Genomic DNA, 27160 nt, shown 5'->3' on the forward strand with positions numbered 1-27160 from the left:
TGATTGCGGTAATGTGGTCAGCATTGCGCAAATGCCGTTTTTACTTCCTAAACAAGCTGGTATCCTTGTAGTAAGATGAACTTTAAGGTGCCACCAGAACTCCAATTTTTTCTAGTATCTTACTCATGGGCCTTGGGGGCTCAGGGGAGAGAGCGCTCGCCTAGCAATGAGGTGACCCGGGGCTCGATCCCAGTGATGGCTGGTCGATGCGAATTCCGCATCTGGCTTGCACCGACCACAGTGCTGACGTGAAGTATCTTCAGTGGTAGACGGATCATATGTTAGAGTCCCCTTGCCGTCAAGCTAACCGTGAGAGGTTTTCGTGGTCTTCCTCTTCATGTAACGCAAATGCTGGTAAGTTTCATCAAAAAGTCCTCCATGAAGGTAAATTTCTCCCAATACTTGATACAGGAGTTTCCTTGTCTTCTGGATTGGGTTCAAAATTACAAAGCTACGTAGTTGAATATTAGTTGTAGTAACCTCCCCCCCCCCAAAAAAAAAAAAAAAAAATTCGGAATGAAAGTAACTCGCTTTTGTTTCGCATGTAAAAGAAAACGTATGAAAAGCTCCCACTGCTAGGTGAATTACTAGTAGACTCTTGACCATGATTCATTTATAACTGGGTATATTTTATGACAGAGATCACTGATTAAAATGGTTTAAATTATTCCATTTTAATCTCCAACGCGCCATGGTAAAAGAAATTGTTTCATTTCATTTCATTACAAAAAAAAAAAAAAAAAAAATTCAAAATTGGGTATAATATAAAAAAAACACAACTACTTCCACTTAGTAGGAATAACATTTATCACGACGCAATGCTAAATTCTATGCCACTATCCACATAAATGCCACTATCCACATATATCAATTATTAATCAAAAATCGAATATTAATTACTTTTCTTTATAATGCAATAAAATCTGGCGAGCAGCTATTTAAACGATCAAACACTTCGTTTGTTTATTTGTGGCTTGAAGTTAGGCTCGTAGAAAATGCCGTTCATGGGTTAAATTTAGTAGGAATAACACAACCTGTGACGTAGGCTATAGTATACCCAATTGCCTCGTTTTTTCGTGGTGCCGTTTTTCTGAGGAATCACGATTGATAATTAGTAATAAAAGTTACTAAATCTATTTCTGGAAATAAAAGTAAAGAGCTTAAATTAATTAATCTTAAGTAAGTCAAGCTCTACAAATTCACAATCATACAGTCATTCTTGTTAATTTCAAATTTTTAGGCATTTTCTGTTAACGACACTGATGACAAGTACCATTTGCTCGGTTGAACATACTTTTAATCAGCCATAAAAATATGTTTTTTATTATTAAGCGGAAATGTTAATAGTTTTTGTGTCACTTTATACTCCAATGGTTTGGCACGTCTCACTGCAGCTCAGAAACTCGAAGTTCAAAAACATACTTTTTCTAAGAGAGAGTTATAAAATGAAAAGTGATTGTCCTAATTCCTGTTAATTCACGCTTCAAAAAAAGAAAAAGGGGAAAAAATGAAGATAAACGCGACGCAAAAAAAACTTGGTGGCAGACGATAAAGAAATTAAAAAATTAATAATAGTTCTATTTCAACACATTGCTTTGAATATACATGTTGTAAACTTAGAAACTGAAAATTAAGTACTTAATTTAAACCTTTTTTTTTAAGTAGCAAAATATAATTAAAAAAAAAAGAATATCGCTTTATTTCTCTCCATGTTTTGAACATTCTTCTCACTATCGTTTATGTCAGCTGTTCGAAATTTTTTTTTGGCTATGGAACCCTAAACGATCGATTTTCTTTTGGCGAAACCTCGAGACTTAATAAATTTCATTAGCAATTGGGAGCATATTAATTAATTAATTTGAAAATGTGTCATGATTTAAATTTTATTAATTATTTAGAAGATATTTATCGAATGAATGAAGAATTTCCATCATATCCGTTTATCAATATTAGTTTTAAAGTTGAATTTTATGTCAGACAGTTGAATTCAGAGGTCAGGACAGGCGTTTAGTCTAGTTCGTAATTTGATTTTAGTTCATTTAAAAAGTGAAAATGAATGAGCTGAAATATGGTTTCTATTAAAATAAAAACGATAAAGGAAGAAAATGAACGTTGAGAATGGTTATAAGAGAAGAAACTTCTTTACTGTTATTTTCATTTGATGCGAAATACTAGTGAAATTTTTCATGATTTCCATAATTTATTTAGTATATTGTTATTGAAAAAACATTGTCTTGAAATTTCTTTCTTTACAAACATTTCTATTAAATAATACCATAAAAATAATGGAAATAGTTTTAAATAAATGATAAATTATTAACTGGATATAAATTTAATTACAGGATTCAAAAACTCATAACTGATTAAAAAATTAACTTTTAAAATCCTTGAGACCCTTCTATGGAACCCTAGGGTTCCACGGAACAACATTTGGGAACCACAGGTTTATGTTACATTTCCTAACACATTGTAAGGGTAGTACAGTGTGCAATATAAAAAATGGACCACCCTGAATAACTTTTGATCTACTGATTGGATCTCTACGCTTTAGGACTCAATCTAAATGGTTCGAGGGGGTGACCTCAAATAGGTTAATTAATTAGTGTAGATGATATTTCAAGTTAAATTATTTTAAAACAGAGAGTAAAAGTCGTGTTTTTAAAATTTGATTTCTCAAGAACTATGCGACCGATTTAGCTCAGATTTTGTATTTTTCCATGAAAAATTACATTCTTCGAAATGATATAAAAAATTGCATACCTTACAATTCCAAAATTTTTCGACTATTATTAAATAAAATAATTAAAAATACAAAATATTTACTAAAAGTTATTTTTTGCATGGAATTATCTTCGGATAAACGAATTTTATATTTATATGCAAAAACTTTTCAATTCACTTATGAAATTCTCGAGATATAAAGCGGAGTACACAATAACTAAAATTAACATTAAGGGGTCCAAACTTACTGTACCGCTTTTCTGATCTAACTATTGGGACCATATTTTACAGATTGGACACCCCTTGCCATGTTTGGGGGTTAGAAATTCGAATTCATCTAAAAAGAAAAATTATAATAATAATAATGTTTATTTAGAGTTCGTTTTGATTATCTAAAGATAATTCCATGCAAAAAATAACTTTCAATTAATATTTTTTTTAAATTTTATTTAATAATAGTAGAAAAATTTTGGAATTATAAGGTGTAAAATTTTTTTTATCATTTCAAATAATGTAATTTTTCATGGCGAAAATCTGAGCGAAATGGGTCCAATAGTTAACTTAACTTCTTAAAATAACGTCTTAAAGTAACTTAACTGGAAATATCGTCTGCACTAATTAATTAGTATACTTGAAGTCACCCCCTCGAAACATTAAGTTATAAAACGTTAAGATTTGATCAGTATAAAAAGAAAAATTAAACAATTTTGAAATTTATTTCACTACAATAAGGTCATATTTTTTTTTAAATATTGTCTAAGCAGAAAAATAAAACTGTAAAAGCAGTAGTTACACCATTTTTTCTCTCCAATTGATTGATTGTTCGTTTCACGAATGAAAATAGTTTGAATACGGTGTTACGAGCATAACATACAGTGTTACGATGATGAAACAGAACTTTTAAAACAATTATATCGTGTGTTTTTTTTAGTTATTTTTAATTTTTTTAAATGTTTGTGCATTGTTTGCAGATTTAGTTTCTTAAAAGGTCAAAACACGGCACACACTAACTTCACATGACACTTGTCACAAATAAAAATATTCATTATGTATATTTTTTATTGGTGAATAAAAAATGGTTTTTGTTGCAATATTATTGCAATTTCCTTGAAAAATTAGTCAATTAATAATGTATTTAATTTCTTTTTAACCTTTTGCTCAGTAATTTTTTTTAAAAAAAATTTGGGAATTTTTTTTCAAATATCATAGTGAATCTCATTACATGATGTAAAACTTTTTTTCCACATGTTTTGCATATATGTGTGTTTTTAATTTCTTATAAATTTATAGAACTATTACATAAATTTAATCTTCTATTAGATACAAACCTTTGAACCCGAATGTAATAAAATAGCGCCTGCTTTGGAGACCAGTTTTTTCTTTTTCTTTGCGGCACAAAATAAATAAAAAACTGATTAAAAAAAATAAAATAATAATAAACAGAAATAATTACATTAAAGACAGTTTACAACGTTAAAAAAATGTATTTAATTAAAACTTAACCAAAAATTAACACTAGCGAAATATTTAAATTTCTTTTAAAAAACAATTACACAAAGACAATTAAAAAACAATTACACACAGACAATTAAAAACAATTGCACGAAGTTAAGGAACATTATATAATTCATTTTTAATGCATTTATATAACATATAATTGCATTAAAAATGATATAAATGATGTATCAATTATCAAAAATGATATAGATAACGTATTGTTATAAATGTATTAATTAACAAGAATCTCTCAGGGGCTTAATCTTTTGATAAAGTTTAAAATAAATTATTCAAAAATATATATAAAAAAATATTAGAAATTTATAATTACAATTTAATACAACTTTTAAGAAAATAACTAACTGAAAAAGTAATATTTGTACATGATTATATTACAATACAATAAGTGTAATTATTGAAATTTAAAACAATTTTAGAACTGTTTAAGAGTCCTAATCATTTTGTTAAATTATATGAAACGGGGAAAGTTTTTTTCCGTTAACTTTTAGTTAATCCTTGTACATTAATAATGTTTTAAAAATATTTAATTTCATTCGATATTCGGCTATTTTAAATATGGTAAATTTTTAATTACATTAAATTCCAGTTCAGCGATTTAAATTCAATTGGTTGTTAAATTTACAAAATTATAACGGGAGGCTTTTTTCCGGTACTTTTTTCTGCACTTTTAAATCCTCAGCTCTTATTTACCACCAACCGTTTGTTCAAAGCAAGTAAGTTTTCGTGTGTATTTTCATAATTTAATTACTTTTAAAAAATAAATAATTAGAATCCATTGAATCATTAAAATTAGCACTTATTATGTGAAAATCTGATCATAGGAAAGTTAATTAAATCATTGAGGGTGATATCTTTCTCTTTATTTGACTCACTGTAATTTTTCCAAGTAACATATATCTGTGATATTCTATAGCAATTAGTCATTAGTTCGTACTCTATCTTTGGCAAAGAAAGCTATTATTAAGGTTATAGGTTTTTTAATTTTACGTGGTTTGGGGATTTTTTACTCAACAAACACAAACTCAAAAGGGTATAGTTCGTTAAATTATTGAATCAAGCACAGTAAAAAAAGATATTTTAGAACAAACCGCAAAAAAAAATAATTCAAATTTAAACAATGTAATGCATTCAGAATAAGAATGAATGCGAACAGTTATCTTCTTACACAGAATGAAAAGAGTTTTTCATTCCATTTTCATAAGAAGGTTAAAGAAAACGGATTCCACTTGACACGACGACCACTTGTTAGAATGAGTAAATCAGTTCTCGAAAAAAAGTTTGTCTCGCAAAATAAAAAATTGCAAACACCAAACTTTCCCTGAAACTTTTTCTGGTACCGGGTGAAAACATCCTCCTCCAATCACAGCACTGCCGCCGCGAAATCCAAAACCTCTCCACCTTCCATTTCGCGGGCACCCCCATCTTTCTTCCCTCCCCTCCCTCTCCATCCCATACACCGGCTGCTCGCAAGTGGGTTTGATCTCCCACTCCCTAAATGTAAGTGCACGGCCCCACATCGGAAACCTCCTGTGTGCAGTTTTCGAAGAATTTTTTTTGTTGAAAGGAAGTTGAAATCCTTTGTTCGGTATCATTCTGCTCACCTTCATTCACAGATCGTCTGCCAGGAGAAGCTAAAAATCGTTTTAGAGTAAATTTTTTTTCCTTCTCTTTTTCATCTTGATATTCGATTTTACCGGCTTTGTTTTGAATGTGTGGAACACTGCGTTGCCTAACTTCTATGGGTTAATTTTGTGTGTGGTTCAGTAGTTTTTAAGCTGTTTTAAATATGGTGATATCAGCTGTTTGGATTTCTTTTATAGGTAAGTTTTTTTTTTGAAATCATGATTTTTGAAATACTGGATTTTAAATTATATCTTTGCTTTCAACGTATATTATAATATTTGAATATGTTAACTCTCATTACATTTCATAATTTCTTTTTCAAAATCTTTCAATGTGTATATTATAATATTTGAATATGTTAACTATCTTTACATTTCATAATTTCTTTTTCAAAATCTTTTCATTATTTACAGTTATTTTTTAACACGTGCTAGCCCTGCCTCGCTTTTACTGTTGAAACGCTTTAAATTTTTTTACTATATACAAGTTATTTCAACACTTGTCAGCAGTGTTTGACTTATATGTTTCGATGTGTTATAAATCGTTATTTTTTATAATATATTTATGAATCATAAATAATAGAATATACACAGATTTGAATAGATTCTGTGTTATTTTTAGTTTATGTATGGTTTTAAGTTCGGATGAAAGGAAATTATAAAATAATCACTTCATATTTGTGGTGAATTTTGAAATATGTTATATTACCCCTATATTAGTATGCATACGAAATATGTATGAGTTGTGTGTCGTATGGCACCTACGTAAACAGATATGGAGTCGGTAGATGAAATTTTCGTAGATTTTTTTTCTTTAATGTTTCACTGTTATGAATTTATGATTATTTCTGTTCAAGGAATAAAAACCTTTTTATGTCCTGTCAGCTGCAATTAAGTTTTTTTTTGTTGATGAAATCTTCGAAATATTTCTTTATTTACTAATGCGGCCATCTGTTAGCATTCGTAAATAATCGTGATGTCTTACTGATAATTGTTATTTTTGTGTATATATAATTAAATTTTAAGTAATTAATTATCTATTTGTTGATTTGCTGAAATAATGTTTAAAATTGTTTCCTGACGTACGGTAATGAATAGTGATCTAAAATTGTGAAAGTGATAGATGTAAAAGTAAAATACATTAGTTCAATTAAATTGGATTTTTTTGTTTTTTTTGTTTCTATGACAGGAGGATAAATAAATACAACTTTTTTCCTTAATAAGTTTCTAAAATTTAAACTAGAGGTTTTACATCAGATACATTCTGTGTAAGAAAATTAAACCAATGAAATTCTTATAGCTATTATAGCTATCATCTTATCATAGTTACCATATTATATTCAAAAATATTTCTATTTGTAACATTTTCAAATCATCTGGATATTAAACTAATTTTTTTCTATGTAGGGTTAATTTTTACAATAAAATATTTCATTAATGTCCATTAACGGATTTATATTTCTTCTGAAGTTTGACTGATTTGATAGTGCTGCTTTTCTTTTTATTATTTTTTTTGCCTCTCCTTTTTTTTCTTTTTTTTTTTTTGGAGACATTGATTAGTGACAAAATCAAGATAGTTAGACATAAAAGATACATTTATTAGTTTAAATTTTGTGGTTTTGTAACTGCAAAATCGGGGATAAACCCTAAACACTTCCGTAAATAATTAAATTATAGCGGGGTGACTATTAAATTAGAAGATGAATGGGCTCTATTATTAGGAAAACCTCAAGAGCTGTCATTATGGTATTTAATGACAACATTTTATTAGTGATGGAATTTTTGCAGATAATGTAAATTATGATGCTATTATGATAAGTATGTTATTTGATGAACTGAAAAAATAAAAAATTTGAAGTTTTATGCATCATGCCTGGTATCAGACCATAACCACTTCTAGTACGTGTTGATCAGACCGACCTTTATCTATCTTGTATTTTCTAATGATATACGTAAATAGAAAAGTAATAAGTGAAAAATGAATCATTAAATAAATAATAAATAAATGTATAAAATGATTTTTGGGTCATTTTTAAATGAACTAAAATCATATAAATAATTGTAGTACAAATTAACCTCGCTGTAAATTAAAGTTCGAGCGTTTTTACAAAAAATAATTATCTTTCATTTCTTTAACCTTACAGTAAAAAAACATTGAAAACAAATTTTATAATCAATATTTTTATTTCTTAATTTGGCAGCATATTTGTCGGTATTTCTTTTACCACACATTTTAACATTTGTCGGATCATTCGTCAACGTTGTAGAAAAACTGAAACGATAGGAAAGAACTTGAGAAGCTAAAAATGGCGTCAATTAAAAATTAAAATGTCAAGAAAACTTTTTAGAAAATCGCGTTTAAAAGTTTTAAAAAACTATATCTTAAGCCTAAGTATACCTTAAGCCGAAGTACGAACTTGATTGAGTTAAAATTAGAAGACTCCAGAGAATATTAAAATTTTATTTTATTTTTCAGTTGTACTTGTAAAATATGTAATGAAGTATAATTCATTTTTTTCACTGAAAATGAAACGGAAGAGCTCTTTTAGGTAAAATAAAATAAACAATCTGTGGTTATAAAATAAGTTTCAATCGTTTCTGACGGCTACAATCAGAATTTGTGAGCAAGTGGAAATATTCAATCAAATGTTACAGAAGTTAAAATGAAGAAAAGTAAGGAAAAGAAAGTTCTAATCTTGGCCAAAGAATACGCCAAGGTTCTAATAACTGCGTTTTTTAAGCAGATTAAAATCTAAGCCTCTTTGAATACGAGGGGCAGTTAACCTTTGCAATAAACTTCTAACCCCCTACTCGACGTTTTTCGAAAACATGCATCTCGCGATTTTAGTTTGAGGTGGAACAAAATTATCCCATCCTCTTAACTTCACTTGAAAGCCTGGTTTTTAAAAACATTTTTTATTTCATTATTCTCTGAATTCTGAATAGAAAACGAAATTATAATACAAAAAACGTAAAATGCTAAAACGTATAATAAATGTCGTCAAACGTGTTTAATTTGTCTATATTGGCTAGCTAATATTTGACTATAAGAGAGAGAACATCACAACTTCCATTAATAGTCTTAGAAACAAGATTAATCGATATTTATGTCATTAAAATCGTCATCAATCAAATTTTTCATCTCACTTAAACATAAGGGCTACATTTGGTGGCAATAAACCGCATCAAATAGTAACTATGGCAACCAACACCACTCCCCTATGCACACATTCACAAGCAAATAGAATGAAATAGAATTCTAAACATAGAAAAAAGTATACGGAAATAATTAATTTGATGAACATTAGGTGAGATTTTTCTTATTAGAATTATTTTTATGTGAAAGGGGGAAGAAGTGTATTTCAGTAAGATTAACAAAACACTCAAGTGAAAACATTTAAAAAGAAAAAATAATTTTTTTTCTTCTTTTTGTTCTTTTATGGATAAACGAAACGAATCGTATAATATAATATGTTTTTTAACGATTTCTCTCACCGTTCCTTATTTTTTTAATAAAAAGATAAACAAATTTTTTTTAAAAATTTTATAACTATCCTTGAACGGATGGCCCAATGTTCTGTTTGCAACCATCAATGTTCAACTCCGTGGCCTTGTAATTTTGAACCCAATCCAAAAGACAAAGAAACTCTTGGATCAAGTATTGGGAGAAATTTGTCAGAAATTAAATCCTCCATAAAGTACTTTCTGGTAGAACCAACCCACATTTGCGTTACATAGGGAGGAAAAACACGAAATCCTCAATTGTTTCGGTAAAGCCAAAATTGTATCGGCTGTTGAACGACGGTTATAAAATAAAATAAATTGTTGCTATTAGAATAAAAATCTCCATATTTATATTAAATGCCTACACAACATCTGAATTTGATCTGAACTATATTTGATCCTTTGTTTTCAAACTATGGTTAGTTTTAAAGTCTGATGCATTAATTATTATTGACCTTTAATGTGTTGGTTGGAAGGTATATTTCAGGTTAATCGAAATTAGATGCTGGCAAGCGACGTTACGCTTATGTCAGTGAATCAGCACTCGCCTTCCAATGAGGCGAACCGGGTTCGAATCCCAGTCCATGCGAATTCCGCATCCGGCTTGCAATGACCACAGTGCTGACGTGAAATATCCTCAGTGGTAGACGGATTATGGGTTAGAGTCCTCTTGCCGCCAGACTGACTGTGGGAGGTTCTCGTGGTCTTCCTCTCCATGTAACACAAATGCGGATTAGCTCCATCAAAAAGTCCTCCACGAAGGCAAATTTCACCCAATATTCGATCCAGGAGTCCCCTTGTCTTCTGGATTGGGTTCAAAATTGCAAGGCTACGGAGTTGAACATTAGCAGTCATAAACCCAAAACTGGGTCGGCTGTTCAACGACGGATATAATATAAAAAAAGTACTCAATTGTAGAAGTAATTATTATTTTAAATCTATATTTCATTAAAAATTTAATTAGATACCTGCAAGCGACGTCACGTGTGGTTAGAACAAGGCATTTGTTTCCGCCACGGTTCAGCCATTCAGTAGCCAATCAGGTTCGACTCACCCACGAAACGTTGCTTGTAGGCATCCAATTAAATTTTATCCAAAAATTGATTCAGCGTGGTACTAAACAAAGATTAATAGTTGCAACGTTAATACGCTATGCACAGCCACGTGATTTCAGCGGTATTCTCGAGTTGCAAGAACTCGATTGCCGCTGTCGTTGTACCAGGGGTCTGTCCAGACATTTTGCGAAAGGTCCGGTTTTCATGAAATTGTGAAAAAATAACTCACATTCTTTCAACCAGGGTCATGAATTTGTACAAATAGGGTCCGGTTATTGCATAAAACTTTTTCAAGGAGTTTTTAAACTGTAAATAGATGCAAGATTATGCTCGGCGCTGTAAAACTATAATGAAAAAATTAAATTTTCAAAAATAAACAGCCATTGCTGCTTCTAAATTAGAGATGCAACATATAAATATTTGGTATTTAGCCTATACTGCTGAACGTAGAATATTCATTTCCGACGAATAATGGAAGAATCGTCTGCCGAAGACAATACTTAATTCGTTTACATCCATCTTTCTTGTTTTTTGTCCTGGAAAGGGTTTATTCGATTAACAAAACACAAAAGAAGATTAACAAATTTGTGAAGGGTCCGTTTTTATGAAAAGATATTTTGTGAAGGGTCCGTTTTTATGAAAAGATATTTTGTGAAGGGTCCCTTAACGGACCCAAATTTCTTCTAAACAGAACCCTGGTTTATCTTCATTATTGTTTTGTTAATCGAATAAACCCTTCCCGGGGGGGGGGTTGAGAAAGACAGATGTAAACACGAACTAAGTTTTGTCTTTGGCAAACGCTTCTTCCTTTATTCGTCCGAAATGAAGATTCTGCTATCAGCAGTATAGGCTAAATACCAAATACTATTTGTATGTTGCATCTCTAATTTAGTAGCAGCAATTGTTGTTTATTTTTGAAAATTTAATTTTTTTTAATTATAATTTTACAGTGTTGAGCATAATTTTGTATCTCTTTACAATTTAAAAACTCCTTGAAAAAGTGTTTTGCAATAACATGACCCTATTTGCACAAATTCACAAAAGCAGGACCCTGGTTGAAAGAATGTGACCTAACGTTTATTTTATAGTCACAAATTACGAGTAATTTTTTCACAATATTACAAGAACAGGACCTTTCACAAAATGTCAGCTATATTCCAGTTTAAAGAACTGATGTATGAGATAAGATTACATTCCTGTATTGGTTCATACTTTAGAATAATCGTCAAGTTTTGGCGATTTCCAAGTATTAGCCTACAAGAAACTCAATAATAATAGTGATAAATAAATAAATAAAAAATCGCCAAAGAAGTTTAACTTGACGGGGAAACCCATGTTAACCTTTAAGCATTTTTAAAAAAAATTTGTAAGTTTAAAATCTATTTATCGCCTTGGCGATTTTAGTTGGCTCGATACAGAAATATTTCCGTAAATTTTCTTTGAGGTATTTTATTCCTTGGACTATTTACTTGTTATTATCATATTATTACATATATAAGTGGGTATAAATCATTTCATCATTGTTAAAATCATTCATTCCTGTGTAAAAATAATGAGGATATGACTATCATATTAGGCTTAGTTATATTCTCAAACTCTAAATATTTATGAAAACGTATTTTCAATAATATGACAAAAGAAAAAAAAAAAACAATTTTCAATTTCTTATCTTTTATTAATTTTATACTAAAAAAACAAGGGAAGACATAGTATAAAAATATTTACTTAGAGCTAATGTTTGAAAGCCGAAGTTCTGTAGAATGCTCTTTCACTGAAAGCAAAATCTCTTCTTCGCTGCAATACTAACTAGATTTGACCAGTATTAACCGTGTCCAGCAATCTGCTGATTATATACTAAATACATATTTATTGTTTATTAACAGAATGATGACTATTGTCAGAAATTGAATAAATTTTATTTACCAACAGTTTTAATATACACGTTATTATCCATGACAGGAAACTTCTTATTTTTCTACATGTGAATGAGTGAGGACATAATGTGGAAATGATATTTTGCTGTTTAAACATGTCTTAAAATTATAAATGAGTTCCAGCAATCAAATAATAACATTTAGTGTATATGTAATGAAATAATATTGATAGTTTGGACTGCTTTTTGTTTCTAAAATTTCAAACATTTGCCTTCAAGCCATTTTTCTGAGGAAGACCCATGTATTGCTGTTTTTCTACCAATGCTTGTCATCTCTTGTTCACTGCAGTAAAACAAATATTTTATTCAATACTATTAAAGGGCAATTCGGGAAAAATTTGGATTCTTTGCTATTTTTTATCGTTAAAACGGACATTTCGCAATACTTTTAATCTTAGAAAGGGACACTTTGTAGAATTCTGTTAAAAAAACTGAGTCGATGGTGTTTTTCAACAAGTCGAATTTTCGTGAAGGAAAAAAAAAAAACTTTTTTTTAAATAATCTGGAGTAACCTCTGCATTAAATAAATACAATTAATGAATGTATTTGGATAAATGCTGAATGCATTGTAATATAGAAATAAATTATTGAAATGTAAGTATACTTTTCAATACATTCTGTATAAAATAGCTACTGTGCTGTGAGGCGAAGTTGTCTTTTAATTCTGCAATTGGTACTAAATCAATTTTTAAATTTCAAGCTAGTGTAAATTTTCGAAATTATTAAGTAGGCTTCTAAATTCGAATTTAACAAGTCGTATATTTTAATTAAGTTAAAAAAAAGAACGATGTTTGATTTGAAAAGTGTCAATGATCCCCATTATTAGCGTGTGATTCATACTAGTTCTTTGTTCATTGTATAAAATGGGATAATTCCTCTGGGTTGTCATTACACCCCAACTAGTGTGTATTAGTGCAGCTGCCACTGGATCCATCGTTATAAAAGCAATATTTATCCATGAAGGAATTTCAAACCTCCTTTAACAATACTTTTTGGTTGAACGGCTGACCAATTAACTTACTGTACGTTCTGAAAGAACATCGTTTTCTAGAATATTTTGTTCTCCAAAATGGTTGATAAGAATCAGTCATTACTGCGAAAGCCACTGAAATAGAGGGGGAGTGAGAACGAAAAGAACACGAGTGGTGTTATTAAAAAGCTGGGATGAAAGTTCAGCGGCCGGAATTTCTTGTGATGCTGATTTCTTTTTAAAAGAGATTTCAGAAGAATAAAACTCGTTTCACTTAAAAGTCGTCTGCTTGATTTTCAAGTAATTTTCCTCCTAAAATTCAAGGTCTGAGAGGGCTTTGTTCTGAAAATACTTATGTTGAGTTTTTATTTTATTTTATGTATTTTTGTATAAATATTTTAGATTAGGTCACTTTTTGTGTTATTTATATTTTATTTTATTCTAGAATCCGGGTGTAGGGAAAAAAAAGGAAAATAAGAAGTTTTTTTTAAAATAAAAATAAAATTAAACAGGCTTTTTAGCATTTATTCTAAATAGAATTTATTTAGTTAAAACATTAAGCATTGAAGGTTACTTAAGTTAATAGGCTATTTTAGGAATTATAAGTTGCATTGGTAAAAAATTGAATATAGATCTATATAATTTATGTAATTTATAATTGACTGATTTATCGAAGAATGTACAATATTGATTCACTGATGTTTTGTCTCTTCAGAATTAGTCTAAGGTCGTAAAAACAATCACATACAATGAAAGGTAATACGTATATTAATTAGTATTATAATACTAAAGTGTTTTTAGACAATTTCGTACCATTAGTGACTTTTTGGAGACATGACATTTTTAAATTCACCGACAAAAAAAAAAAGAAAAAAATTAAATAAATTAAGAAAAAAAAATTACAAACTCAGCAGGGGTCTGTTTAGAAGAAATTTGGGTCCGTTAACGCACCCTTCACAAAATATCTTTCCATAAAAACGGACCCTTCACAAAATATTTTAACTTAAAAACGGACCCTTCCCAAAATATTTTAACTTAAAAACGGATCCTTCACAAAATGATTTTTCTTTTAATCGGACCCTTCACAAATTTGTTTATCTTCAATATTATTTTGTCAATCGAATAAACCCTTTCCAGGGCAGAAAACAAGAAAGATGGATGTAAACGAATTAAGTTTTGTCTTCAGCAGACGATTTTTCCATTATTCGTCCGAAATGAATATTCTGCGTTCAGCATTATAGGCTAAATACCAAATATTTGTAGGTTGCATCTCTAATTTAGAAGCAGCAATTGTTGTTTATTTTTAAAAATTTAATTTTTTTAATTATAATTTTACAGTGTTGAGCATTATCATGTATGTCTCTACAATTTAAAAACTCCTTGAAAAAGTTTTTTTTTGCAATAACGGACCCTATTTGCACAAATTCATAAAAGCGGACCCTGATTGAAAAAATGTGAGTAATTTTTTCACGAAAAACGGACCTTTCACAAAATGTCTGGACAGACCCCTGCTCAGAAAGTTAATATGTATTCAACATATACATCTAATACCTTCCATTTACTGGATTTTCGTATTTGTATCGCTTAAAAAAATTCGTTAAAACGAATAGGTTAATTTGATATTTTAGGGATAAAAAAGTTTTTGTAATAAATTCAATTTAAAGATGGTACATTTCTTTGTTTTTATCTTTTTTCATTATAATGTTATGCCCCTGTCACAAAAAGCTTTGGAACTTTTTGAATTTCTGAGGTTGGCAGGTCTGAGTTTATGATTATTATATCAAATATCGTAGCTGTTTCAGCGAAATTTATCAAAAGTAATTAGTGTACATCTGACTTCTTATCTTTGGATAATGAATGTTGTTATGCGTGTATCTTTTTGACAATGGCAAGAATGGTAAATTGAATTAAAGACATCTTTATCTTTCTGCTAAACAAACTAATCGTTCCTAATTTACCATCATCACTCGCTCATTAACGTTAGAGAGACGTTAATAAATATATAAATCACGACCGTTCACATGGTATGGAAACAATGGAGAAATCCTTTATTTTTTATTGTATTGCTTCTCATCCTACTACTTTCCCTCTTGGATAGATCTCATTATCATTATTATTATTTTACCGGGGTATTTAAGAGGACGATATGCCGCTGGTAAAGGTTTTCATTGTAAATTATCTTTTACCCCCATAAATAATTAAAAATTTAAATGAAAGAAAAAGTTAGTTCAGGCAATTCTAGAGAAAGCCATGAAGTTTCAATTGCTGGAATTCCCCCCCCCCCCTTCAAAATATTAAAATGCAAGCTAATTTTTGGAAGAGAGTTTCTCATTGTGTAATCCTAAATTGTCCTTTCATAATTTGTTTCCATTTTGATCTTTTGAAAATTTCTTTTCAGTATTTGAAACTTCATGGTTAATTCTAGGTCTGCTTGAGCTCACTTTATCTATACTTTGAATTTTAAAATACTTATGGGGTGAAAGAGAATTTGCGATGGAAAGTTTCTCCCTTAGTATGGCCAGTTCTTAAATATTCTTAAGCCAGAAAAAATTTGAACCGTCTCATTGTTCCAAGTTACAGATATAGGATATATGATAGCCCTAGCAACAATTTTACCATGGTTTCACCCAGTTGGGCTCAGTGTTGGTCCTATATGAACATATACCGCGGGACCAATATTGGATTGTCTAGATTTTTTAATATTGGTTCGATATTGGTCTTAATGGAGCCAATATAGGGGCTATATTGACTGAATAATGAATATAAAATATTGGGTGAATCTGACAATTCTATGTAGGGAAGATATGAGTGGCAGTAAAATATCGGGTGAATCTGATAATTCTATATAGGGAAGATATTGGTTGTAAAGTGGCAGTAAAATATCGGGTGAATCGGATAATTCTATATAGGACTATATCGGAAAATAACGGCCCTTTGAATCCTTATTGAGCCAAGATTGGTGAATATTGGTCCAATTTTGCTGCTAGATAGGATAGAGGATAGCGTTTTCTTAAGACTGTATCTCTTGACTAGGACTCTATATCTCTTGACTAGACTCTATATCTATCTAGGACGTTGTAGCGCGTGAGAAACTTTCTATGGTAGATAGTAAATTGAGTTTAGGTAAACCTAGACTAAACCATATAGATTTAAATACTGAAAAAAAATTTTTCTTCAAAATATCGAAATGCAAGTTAATTAGGGAGAACATTCAACTTAGTCATCCTGCCATAATTGGTTTGCATTTTGATATTTTGAAAACATTTTTTCGGCGTTTGAAACTATAAAATTTTGTCTTGGGTAACCTGAACTAACCTTTCTATTTTTTTAAATTTCGAATTGCTTAAGATGATAAAAGAGAATTCTTTATGAAAAGTTTCTCCCGTGGATTGACACCTTAAGTAACTATATTAGACATAGAAAGACGCTTAAGGTTTGTTACTTTTAGTTTATGAAAAGAGGAAATTTAACGTTGATAACAAAATTTAAAAATTAAAAGAACTATTTGTTTTGATTGAAAGTCATTTTCTTTCATTGATGAGAATTTCATCTTTTTGAAATTGCGAAAATAATAATAACTTTTGAAAATCGGGTTTTGTTTTTGTAATTTGGTGAAAAACCACAAAAAGCCAGATGACTGCTCAGACTTTTTGCACAAGAACCTATTTTTGAAATCCTTTATTATTACCGCCTGAATTCTAATATTGCAGTTAGAATTGAGTCATTGTTGCCAGGGTCCTGTTTTTGTGAATGTATAAAAATATATTCATTCCGGTTCATTTGGAGGGGGAAAAAATATAGTAATTATATTTTTAAGGTGTTAGCTTTAAAATTAAGAATTCATCGACACCCTTTTGTGAAGGAAAAATTTAGTTTAATGATAAAATATTCTATGAACGTATTCAATTTTTCCAAAAATGACTCCAACAAGTATTTTTAATTAAAAAAACGAAGAAGAACGAAAGTATTTTTTTATTCTTAAGATTTATTTGTTACACAATTAGACTATTTTTTTTTCTGCCTTGACCTGCATATGAATGAAATAAGCTTTTCCAAGTTTAAAATGGTGCAAAGCAAGATTTAATCATGTTAATTTTTTATCTAATCAACTTACAAATTTATCATAATGCAAAATTATCTTAATTCAGTTCAATTTATTTCAATTCAGCTTTTAAATTCATCATGATTCACTTGCTGCATGTAGCAATATTTTAAAAATTTAAAATTTTGATCAATTGGATGATATGCCGACTTCAAAACTCTGAAGGTTATCATTTAATTTAATTAAAAACTTTATAAAAATGGAGTAGAATGAATAAATTAAAAATAGTTACATTAATGCTCTTATATTAAGTTATTCTATCTGTCTTCTAGTAAGAAAAACGTTATTTCAAGTTTGAAGAAGTCTATTTCACCATTATTACGCACTGCGAAGAAATTTCTGTATTTTTCCTCATTTCAGTAAATTTTGATTTACACCCTGGGACATTTTTTTTTATTTTTTAAATCTTCATCTCGATAAGTTAACGGTGAAAAGAAAGAAAAAAACTTTCTGAAAATTTCACTGTAATAATTATCTTAATTTTTGGGTAAATCGAATGATAGTGCACCCCAACAGCAGATTTAAAAATCTAACTCATGCACTTAATTTCTGATACTCTGTCATATTTTATTAAATACCTCACACAACAATAATTATTATTTTTGAAAAATATAAATATAGTTATAATAGAAAACTAGCGATCTACAAAACAAATATATTTTTTTATTTATTTATGATTATCATTATTATTTTGATTTCCACAAGACTGAAAAGGTCACCATTTTTCTATGACGGTGCCTGCATGACCAAAGCACAAATTATTAGATCTGTGAGGTCAGCGCCTTAAATCTTGCAAAAAATGTTTTTTTTTCTCTTCATCAAAATTTTTAAATAGAATTATGAGTAAATAAAAATTCTTCTGATCAATCATCACATCACAATTCCCTTGTTATAAAACATTCAAAATCATTTTTCGAACAAAGAAGATATTTTGTTCAAGATTGCGTGCAGTGGGGGCCCTCGATAGTTCTGAGGTTACAGCCCTGGATTTCTAAATCGGGCCCTGTTTATGACGATGGCTTCCACGCCACAATTTAATTTAAATAAAATAATTATTTCCGATCTCTTTTCCTTTTCAATTAATGACCGTTTCATCTTGTTCATTACGTTGCATTGGACACATGATTAAGTTTCAAAATAGATTTTATGTTCATAGTTTCGGTACACAATAGTTCCTTACTGCGCATTAAAATGGTTCGTTCTTGTCAATTACGTCTAGACTCTTTTCACCAAATCTATTTCAGAACTCTTCTTTTTACACTGGCTGCGTACTGACTCAATTTAAATTAATAATAACATTCACGAGAAAGCTTTTGTTCGATTCACTTTTCTATTACGGTGGCGTCTTTATTGAGAGACCCCCTTTTCTAAATTGGAATTATCTCCGTTTGTTGTCTTGTTGATATTTTCATTACTTTGTAGATAGCCACTGCGAGAAAGATGATTGCATTTCTAAGCGTGTGCTGTTTTTATTTTGTTGTTGAGTTAGTTTAAAATGAAGTTGTGAAGCTGCAATTTTAAGTGAATGAGTGTTGATTATTTCAAAAACTGATAAAAGCAACTTAAAAATTAAATTATATTTATTATTTAAAATTGGTTTGCCTCTATTCGTCCCAGTAAAACATTTACTTTTTTTTTATATATATTTGTTCCCTTACGTCAGTGTTTCCCAAAGTGTGGTACGTGTACCCCCAGGGGTACGGGAACAGTTTAGCGGGGGTACGCGTTCTTATACGAAATATCTTGCAGCAAACGAAAATTTCAAAAAATTTTATATAAAAACAAAGCCAGCCATGAAAATTTACGATGACGTATTTTTCTATTGGCTATTTTTTACTAAGTTAACAGTTAATAATTAGTGGTGTCAACAGCTAGTTGTGATTTTTAACTTTTGCGCAATTTTTTTATCACAGCAACTGTTATCACAACAAAAACAATATCAACCTTCTCACTGATGCAAATAAACTTATTAACAAAACTTCGTACCAAAAAAGAAAAATAAACATATTTTTAATAAATTACATTCATTTTTTTTTATTAGTGGTACACAGCGTTGCGAAAAATTTAGAAAGCGTACACGAAAGTCATATGTTTGGGAAACACTGCCTTACTTAAACGTTTAAAATTATCAGAATAGCTAAGTCATTTAAAATAGTAAGGTTACTATTACTTTGAGGTAAGGTCATAAAATACTAAGATTAATTATTAGTGTTACTATTATTATTTCCAATGATGTAACAATACATTTAACATAAATGTAATAATTTTAACGTATTTGGGAGAAATGTTTCAAAAATGTGAATAGAATAGAAACTTATATACACTTTGAGAAATTTCTCGAAAAATGGTAACCGTATTCAAACAATACAGTCAAATAACCATTAATAAGATGGTATTCTAACTGTAAAAACCGTCTATTAACTGCTTTCACTCAATGCGGTTTGACAACCAGAATTTTATAGCAGCAACTAGACCCACCTAATGAAGTCACTTAGTTTTTTGCAGATAGGTACTTATTATAGTCGAGTGGGTTAATCTGCCTATCTTGTGACAGATAGAACGGGGGTTCGAATCCCATCGTTTACCCCTCAATATTCCTTTCTGAAAAGTTTTCAATGACCTGCACTCCCCAACGTGTGGTCCTGGGCTGTTAGAATACGATACTCTCATCCGCGCCTAGATGTCAGCACCATAAAGCTGTTAAACTATCTACTATGTCCAATAAAATTTCATTTTTACGGTTTCGGAACCATTCTAGTTGTAAATGGTGTCAAAACCATAAAGGTAAAAAAAATATTGTTTACTGTAAACCAGGGTTGGCAAGGTTTAGGACAGAATGGATTAATCCACGGTATAAACTCTGGTTTAAACCGTCCTGTCCAAAACCCCTTTGTCCTAAACTGTCCTTGGGGTATTAATTAAACTATCTTGGGGTATTAATTAAACTAAAAACTTGGGGTATTAATTAACTTGGGGTATAAAACTATCCAAAACCCTTTTACTCAAATTATGTCACAATTTTATCTGAACAATATTTAAGAGGTAAAATAAACATAGAACTAATAACATATTGATAATTAAATATACTGGAGAATATTTGTTTTTAAAAGTATAATGTTTTATTAATATTATTTGACTCTTCAATTTAAACAAAGGAAGATTAATCAGTAATCAAGTTCAATTGGTCCTCTCATTCAATAGTACATAACTGAAGTTTGGCCTTGTCATACAGGTTAAAATATTAGGGACTAAGTGCTTGGTTCGTCATAAACAGGTTTATTTATCTATAGTAATATTCAAGAATACTTTTATTTCATTCATGTTCAATTCTTTTAGCATAGTGGTGATACATCACCAGTGTCAGTAACTGAAACTGATGTTATGCCCTTCAAAACTGTTAATGCATTTACAGTTATTTTGTATTTTCAATTTAAACTAATATATTATTTACATTTAATTTTTTTTTTTTAAATAGATGTCTTTTTTATCATCCTGTGATGCAGAAATTATAAAATTTAAAAAAAAAAAATATTGTGAAAAATAAAAGGTTAATTTTTAACAAATTTAGTATTTTTTTAAAGAAAAATTATTATTTTTTAATATTGCCATATTTATCCTTATGCAAAAATATTATTTATCAGTATTAAAAGCATATTTATATTTAAAGGATTAGGTATTCACTTTTGTTGTTCAATGAATTATGGAGCTTCAAAAATTATAAACCTTTTCCTATTATGTTATTTTCTTTTAATAAGTTATAGTAAATTGTATAAAAAATATCAAATATTTATTGATGCATGTAATTAATATGTGTACAATAGTTACACCTATAGAATTTTTACCTTTTACCAAAGTTCAAGGTTTTGGACACTTTAAGACAGTTTAGGACAGTTTTAATTCAAGTTTAAAAATTGAAGTGTAATCTAAAATAAATTTAATTAAATTGAAACAAATTATCTAATTGAATTATGTGCAATTGCATGTTTCATTAATTGATTATAATACCAATTTAATACAACTAATTTAACGAAATGATTGGAATATGATATATTAAACTACATCCAATCATTAAAATCAATTGATTGAAGTGACTTATTTATTGAATTGTTCGATTTCTTGTTCCAATAATTCAAGATGGCGGTGAACTAAAATATTAGTAATAAATCGTTTGTGGACCATAAAATTATCATGCGTGTTCTTAATCTCATTCATCATTTCTTAAATACCAATCTCTTGCTTAATAAGAAGTAATAATTTTAATTCAATGATTAGAAAGCAAACTTGTCATTGCGCATTTCGTTAATGAATGCAGTAGGAAGCTGGGTGATGGAATAATTAGATCCATAAAAAAAATTCTAGAACGTTTGCATTCTTTTAGATTTGACCTTGCTTTAATTTTCATTCACATTCTCCCACTCGTTTCATCAGGTTGCTGCACAAAGATATTCGAATGATGATGATTACCTTTTGCATTGTTTGATACAAGCGCCTACTTGAAGCAAAACTGAGGCGAAGAAGGTTGCTTATGAAGATCAAGTTCACGATCACCGCCCATACTGAATCGATTTACTATCTGCAGTTTATGACCACACCTAAATTGCAAAGGTCGAGTTTATGGTTTTTCTAATTACCTGTTATCTTCATATCTTGACCGCTGCTCGCATTCCTTTGTTAGACAAGTTTTTTTTATTTTTATTTTTTTATTTTTCCCTTTGTTTCATTATATTCTCCTCCACTCTTTGTCCTAAATTTTCACTTTATTCCATTAACGTGAGATGACTGTGCCTAAATAAGTTCATTGCACAGACCGGTAATTAATGTACATTAGATTTCGTTTACTAAATATATTTTTTTTAAAGTGCAATTTTGTTATTCCTCTCTCATCAGTTTGGTATTAATTACCAATATTAGTTTTTTTTTCTGTCCCAGTTTGTTAGCAGAGGTCTGTCCAGACATTTTGTGAATGGTCCGGTTTTCGTGAAATTGTGAAAAAATTACTCACATTCTTTCAACCAGGGTCCGCTTTTATGAATTTGTGCTAATAGGGCCCCCCGGTTGTTGCAAAAAACTTTTTTAAGAAGTTTTTAAATTGTAAATAGACACAAGATTATGCTCGGCACTGTAAAATTATAGTAATAAAAAAATTAAATTTTCAAAAATAAACACCAATTGCTGCTTCTAAATTAGAAATGCAACAAACCAATATTTGGTGTTTAGCCTACACTGCTAAACGCAGAATATTCATTTCGGACGAATAATGGAAGAATCGTCTGCCGAAGACAAAACTTAATTTGTGTACGTCCATCTTTCTTGTTTTCTGCCCTGGGAAGGGTTTATTCGATTAATAAAACAATAATGAAGATAAAAAAATTTGCGAAGGGACCGATTAAAAGAAAAATCATTTTGTGAAGGGTCCGTTTTTAAGTTAAAATATTTTGTGAAGGGTCCGTTTTTAAGTTAAAATATTTTGTGAAGGGTCCGTTTTTATGAAAAGATATTTTTTTTAAGTTAAAATATTTTGTGAAGGGTCCGTTTTTATGAAAAGATATTTTGTGAAGGGTCCGTTAACGGACCCAAATTACTTCTAAACAGACCCTTGGTTAGGGACAAAGAAAAAAAGTTGATTCTAGAAATGGAAATTGCATAAGTAGTTGTGTAAAAAAGTTGTAAATATAAAAGAAAGACCATCACGAAAAATTGTTCTTAATTTAAGTTATCTCGTATGAGGACAAGAGGTTGGGGAAAAAAAGAATCTTAAGAATTAATTTCGTTAATTCAAATATAATGTTCTTGTACTATGTTTGAGCAGTGGTTTTCAACCATTTGCACATCCTCTTTTGGCGAAACACGGGAGAGATAGTACCTTAGAGTGGTAATTAATATAAATTAGATTTCGTTTACCCAATAAAGTGCAATTTTGGTATTTCTATCTTACCAGCGTTTGGGATAAAAAAGAAAAAAAATAATTCTACAAATTAATAAACAGTTGTGTCAAAAAGTTGTAAATGTTTAAAAAAAAAAAAAAAAAAAAGAAAAGAAATAAGGAAATAATCTCTAATAAAAAGAAAAATTGTTCTAAATTAGTTTTCTCGTATGAGGGCAGGAGGTCGGAGAAAAAAAAATAATCTTAAGAATTAATTTCGTTAATTCAAATATAATGTTGTTAATATGTTAGAGCAGTGGTTTTCAACCATTTCCACATCCTCTTTTGGTGAAACACAGGGGAGATATTACCTTAGAGTGGTAATTAATATAAATTAGATTTCTTTTACCTTATATATTTTTTTTAAAATTGCAATTTTGATATTTCTATCTTACCAGTGTTTGGGATAAAAATAATGATAATTCTATAAATTAATAAACAGTTGTGTCAAAAAGTTGTAAATGTAAAAAAAAAGAACAAAAAAATAAATAATCTCTAATAAAGAGAAAAATTGTTCTAAATTTAGTTTTCTCGTATGAGGGCAGGAGGTCGGGGAAAAAAAGAATCTTTGCTTATACCTATGATAGGCCTATATTTGGCCTATTTTTTAGTATAGACTAGACTAGCGTCTTTCAAAATGAGCACTACGCTCTACCGAGCAGAAATTTTATTGTGAAGTGCTACAATGATAACTTGCTTTGAGTAATGAAAAAGTTGTCAAATTGACTTCGTGCAGTGTTCAATTCAATTTTTGAACAAGCAATTAAATTTTTTAGTTTTAAAATGTTACATAGTAGTGACTTAGAAGCTTAAAACCACTTTTCACATTTTTAAAATAAATATGTAAATAAATAAAAATTCAGTAATTAAGATCATTTGTTGTGTTCTTAAAATAAATTTTTTAAAAAATTAACGATCTCCTACGTGTGCTAACTACTAAAGAATAGCAATTTCTGTTAACAAATGGTATTAAGTAGTTAGTATTTTTATAAATACTAACTCCTTAAAATATTACTTTACCTTTTCTCTAACAAATGAGTCAATTATTTATTTATATAAGCTGATACTTAAATAAGTTCAACCTTATATTCAATGTTTAAACTATTCTTTCTAAAATTTTCATCATGAATAGGCCAGGATGTGAAAGTTATCAATTCTATGCACTAATTAATATACGACTAAATAATATGTGACTAATAAATATAATTCCTAGTGAAATTCGTGACCTTTTATTGGATCTTTTAGTTCAGAAAGGAAAGGCATGCAAACATTGAATCAACTTAATCTTTTCTATAACAAGTGAGTCAATTATTTATATAAGCTGACACTTAAATAAGTTTTAAGCTTATAATATTCGATGTCTAAAATTGTCTTACTCAAATTCTCTTCATTACAATGCAATGCTTGATAGCCATTTATTTACTTAGTTTCAGTAATAAGATTTAAAATTAATTAGTTAATTAATAAACGATTTAAACATAACTACCTAATTCCAATAATAAGAATAAAGAAATCTTTAAAACTTGATTCAGTATCTATGGAAATCTAATTGGAAATCAGTTCGTAAAATATTTAAAAATAATCTTAAGTATATGGTATTTTTTCCCCCTCACTTCAATTAATTTTTATTCGATACTCTTCATTAGTTCAGATCCAACAGAATAACAAAGCCGTGTCTTAATTAATTTATTCAGTTGAAAATTCTGCAATGTTCCTTGTTTTCAAATTGTTTTTTTTTTTTTTTTTTTTTTTTTATGTGGGATAACTTTTTCCTCCTTTTGCGTGAATCTCATTAGTTTTGTTTATTTACAGAAGAAGTTCTGTCTGCTTCATATCAAACTAGAAACTCATTTAGTATTGTTTTGTTTCACTACTTACAAATTATTATTTTCAAACGAGCTTTTTAACAAGACAAATGATAATTGTTTGGTAAAATACTGCGTATACATTTATCAATATATTTTTTATGTTTAAAATTAGTTTTATGTTGAATTTTTCTTTTAATCTGCCGATATTTCCGTATCGTGATCTATCGCAGCAACTTTAAAACCTCATTATTAGTTATTCATTAGTCATTCATATTTGTTATTCATTAGTCATTACACGTTATACATAGTTTTGTGTTTGTATTTCTTTATAATGCATTTAATTATTTACACATCAACTCACTAAACGCAAAGAAGGAACGCTATGATAATATTTATTTTAACTTCATTATGTTGTGATTTCATCTAGACTAGACATTCAGTACCACAAGTTAAAGTTTATTTTTTTTATAACTTTTTTACTATTTTGTTGGATATGTATGTATAATATGTAATAAATATATCTTTTCACGAAAGAACCTATCCTGAAATCTACGCACTTTTTATAAATAAATAAATAAAAAAAAATGCCTACCCTTTGTTATGCTGAAAAGAATTACAATTGAATAACGCTTTCAGTGTTATAATATCTTAGTAGATTTTTTTTATGTGCTTTTATGACAATTTTTAGACATAATGTAACACTTCGTATACTACCTCTAACTAATAAAAACCGTTTTTACATTTTCCCCCCATCTTGACTAGGTACTTTGAGTACTTATTAAAAATGTATGAACTTATTTCGAATAAAATGAATTCAACTTAAATCACATTTTTTTTTTCTTTCAAAACATAATTTCACTTACAATTGTTATATCGGCGTGAAAAAAAGTTATATATCTTTTAGTCGTGAGAAACTGTTTTGCATAATATTGCTAGACTTTGAAAATACTGTTACTGCTATAACTGAAAAAAATTTTTTTTTTATTATCATCCTAACGAAGTTCAATATGTTAAAATCTTAATTTTTTTTATATGATGTAAAAGCCTCAACTTATTTCAATTTTATATTAATCTCATTAAATTTCTATATTGAGTTGAAAATTTTATCTTGTTTTCTTGAATGAAATGATTTAGGTTTTTATAATTGAAATTCGAATGCCTGTATATAATAATGCTATTTAATTTTCTTGTCGACATTTTAAAAAGAATGTAAATTATGTAATATTTGAAGTCACGCAATAGCAAATTATAATCTTGAAAAAAAAATCTCTTAATTTTACAAGCGATTTTCAGGAAAATATTTTAGATTTCATTAAACCACAGGAATGCCGGATAACGGAATAACGTGTAAGAGTAATTACACGTAACTTAACGGATCTGAAAAATAATGACGTAATACGTCACCAAATATTTCCTTTCTATCTTACTTAGTTAGGCGAAGAAAATTAGTAGGCGTTGACTTGTTGAAATTACAAATGAATTTAAACAATTCTAATGCTCTTTCATTGCATTCCTTTTTTTTTTCTGTTGAAATGGTAATGATGATTTTCGAGATAATAGCAGTCGATTATGGTTGAAGTGGTTGTATTAATTGACCTCGTCGTACGAATTGCTTTATTAAAACTGAAATTATTAGAGATATTTTGTGTCTTCATTGACGATGGCTTTTTTTAAAAAAAAAATATTTTTTGATTTCTGTAACGTTTCGATACTCTGTCGATTAAATATATCTGTGAATCCACATAAAAATTACGCGTTTCTAACTTTAATTTTTTGATAGAAGTTTTAAGACGGATCATCAGTAACAGTAAGTTAAGTGCGATCATCAATGATCTAAGTTAAGTACGATCATCAATGATCTAAGCTTGGTCAGTACAGTCACGTACAGTCATGAGTTCTTTTTTAAATAGAGATTGAAAAGAAAAAAAAGCGGTGTTTTTTTATCTTTTTATTGATCAATTATTATTATTATTATTTTCTTTCTTTTTTTATTTTTTTGACAAG

General features: G+C 29.1%; 1 protein-coding gene across 2 annotated transcripts in view; it reads left to right on the forward strand.

The window, feature by feature from the left end:
* The window catches only part of LOC107456830 (uncharacterized), an 82523-nt gene that overhangs the window by 16650 nt on the left and 38713 nt on the right, over positions 1-27160 (forward strand). Inside the window, exon 1 of one of the 2 annotated variants that reach the window (XM_016074793.5) lies at positions 5688-6059. The exons of the other annotated variant lie outside the window; for it this stretch is intronic. Coding sequence (XP_015930279.3) covers positions 6026-6059 — 34 coding nt within the window. The 5' untranslated portion in view covers positions 5688-6025. Of the gene's footprint in view, positions 1-5687; positions 6060-27160 lie in introns of those variants that run through there. 2 annotated transcript variants of the gene reach the window in all.

The sequence above is a fragment of the Parasteatoda tepidariorum genome, chromosome 1, assembly GCF_982258835.1.
Source record: "Parasteatoda tepidariorum strain Cologne lab strain chromosome 1, Ptep-v5.0, whole genome shotgun sequence".
Classification (NCBI taxonomy): Eukaryota; Metazoa; Arthropoda; class Arachnida; order Araneae; family Theridiidae; genus Parasteatoda; species Parasteatoda tepidariorum.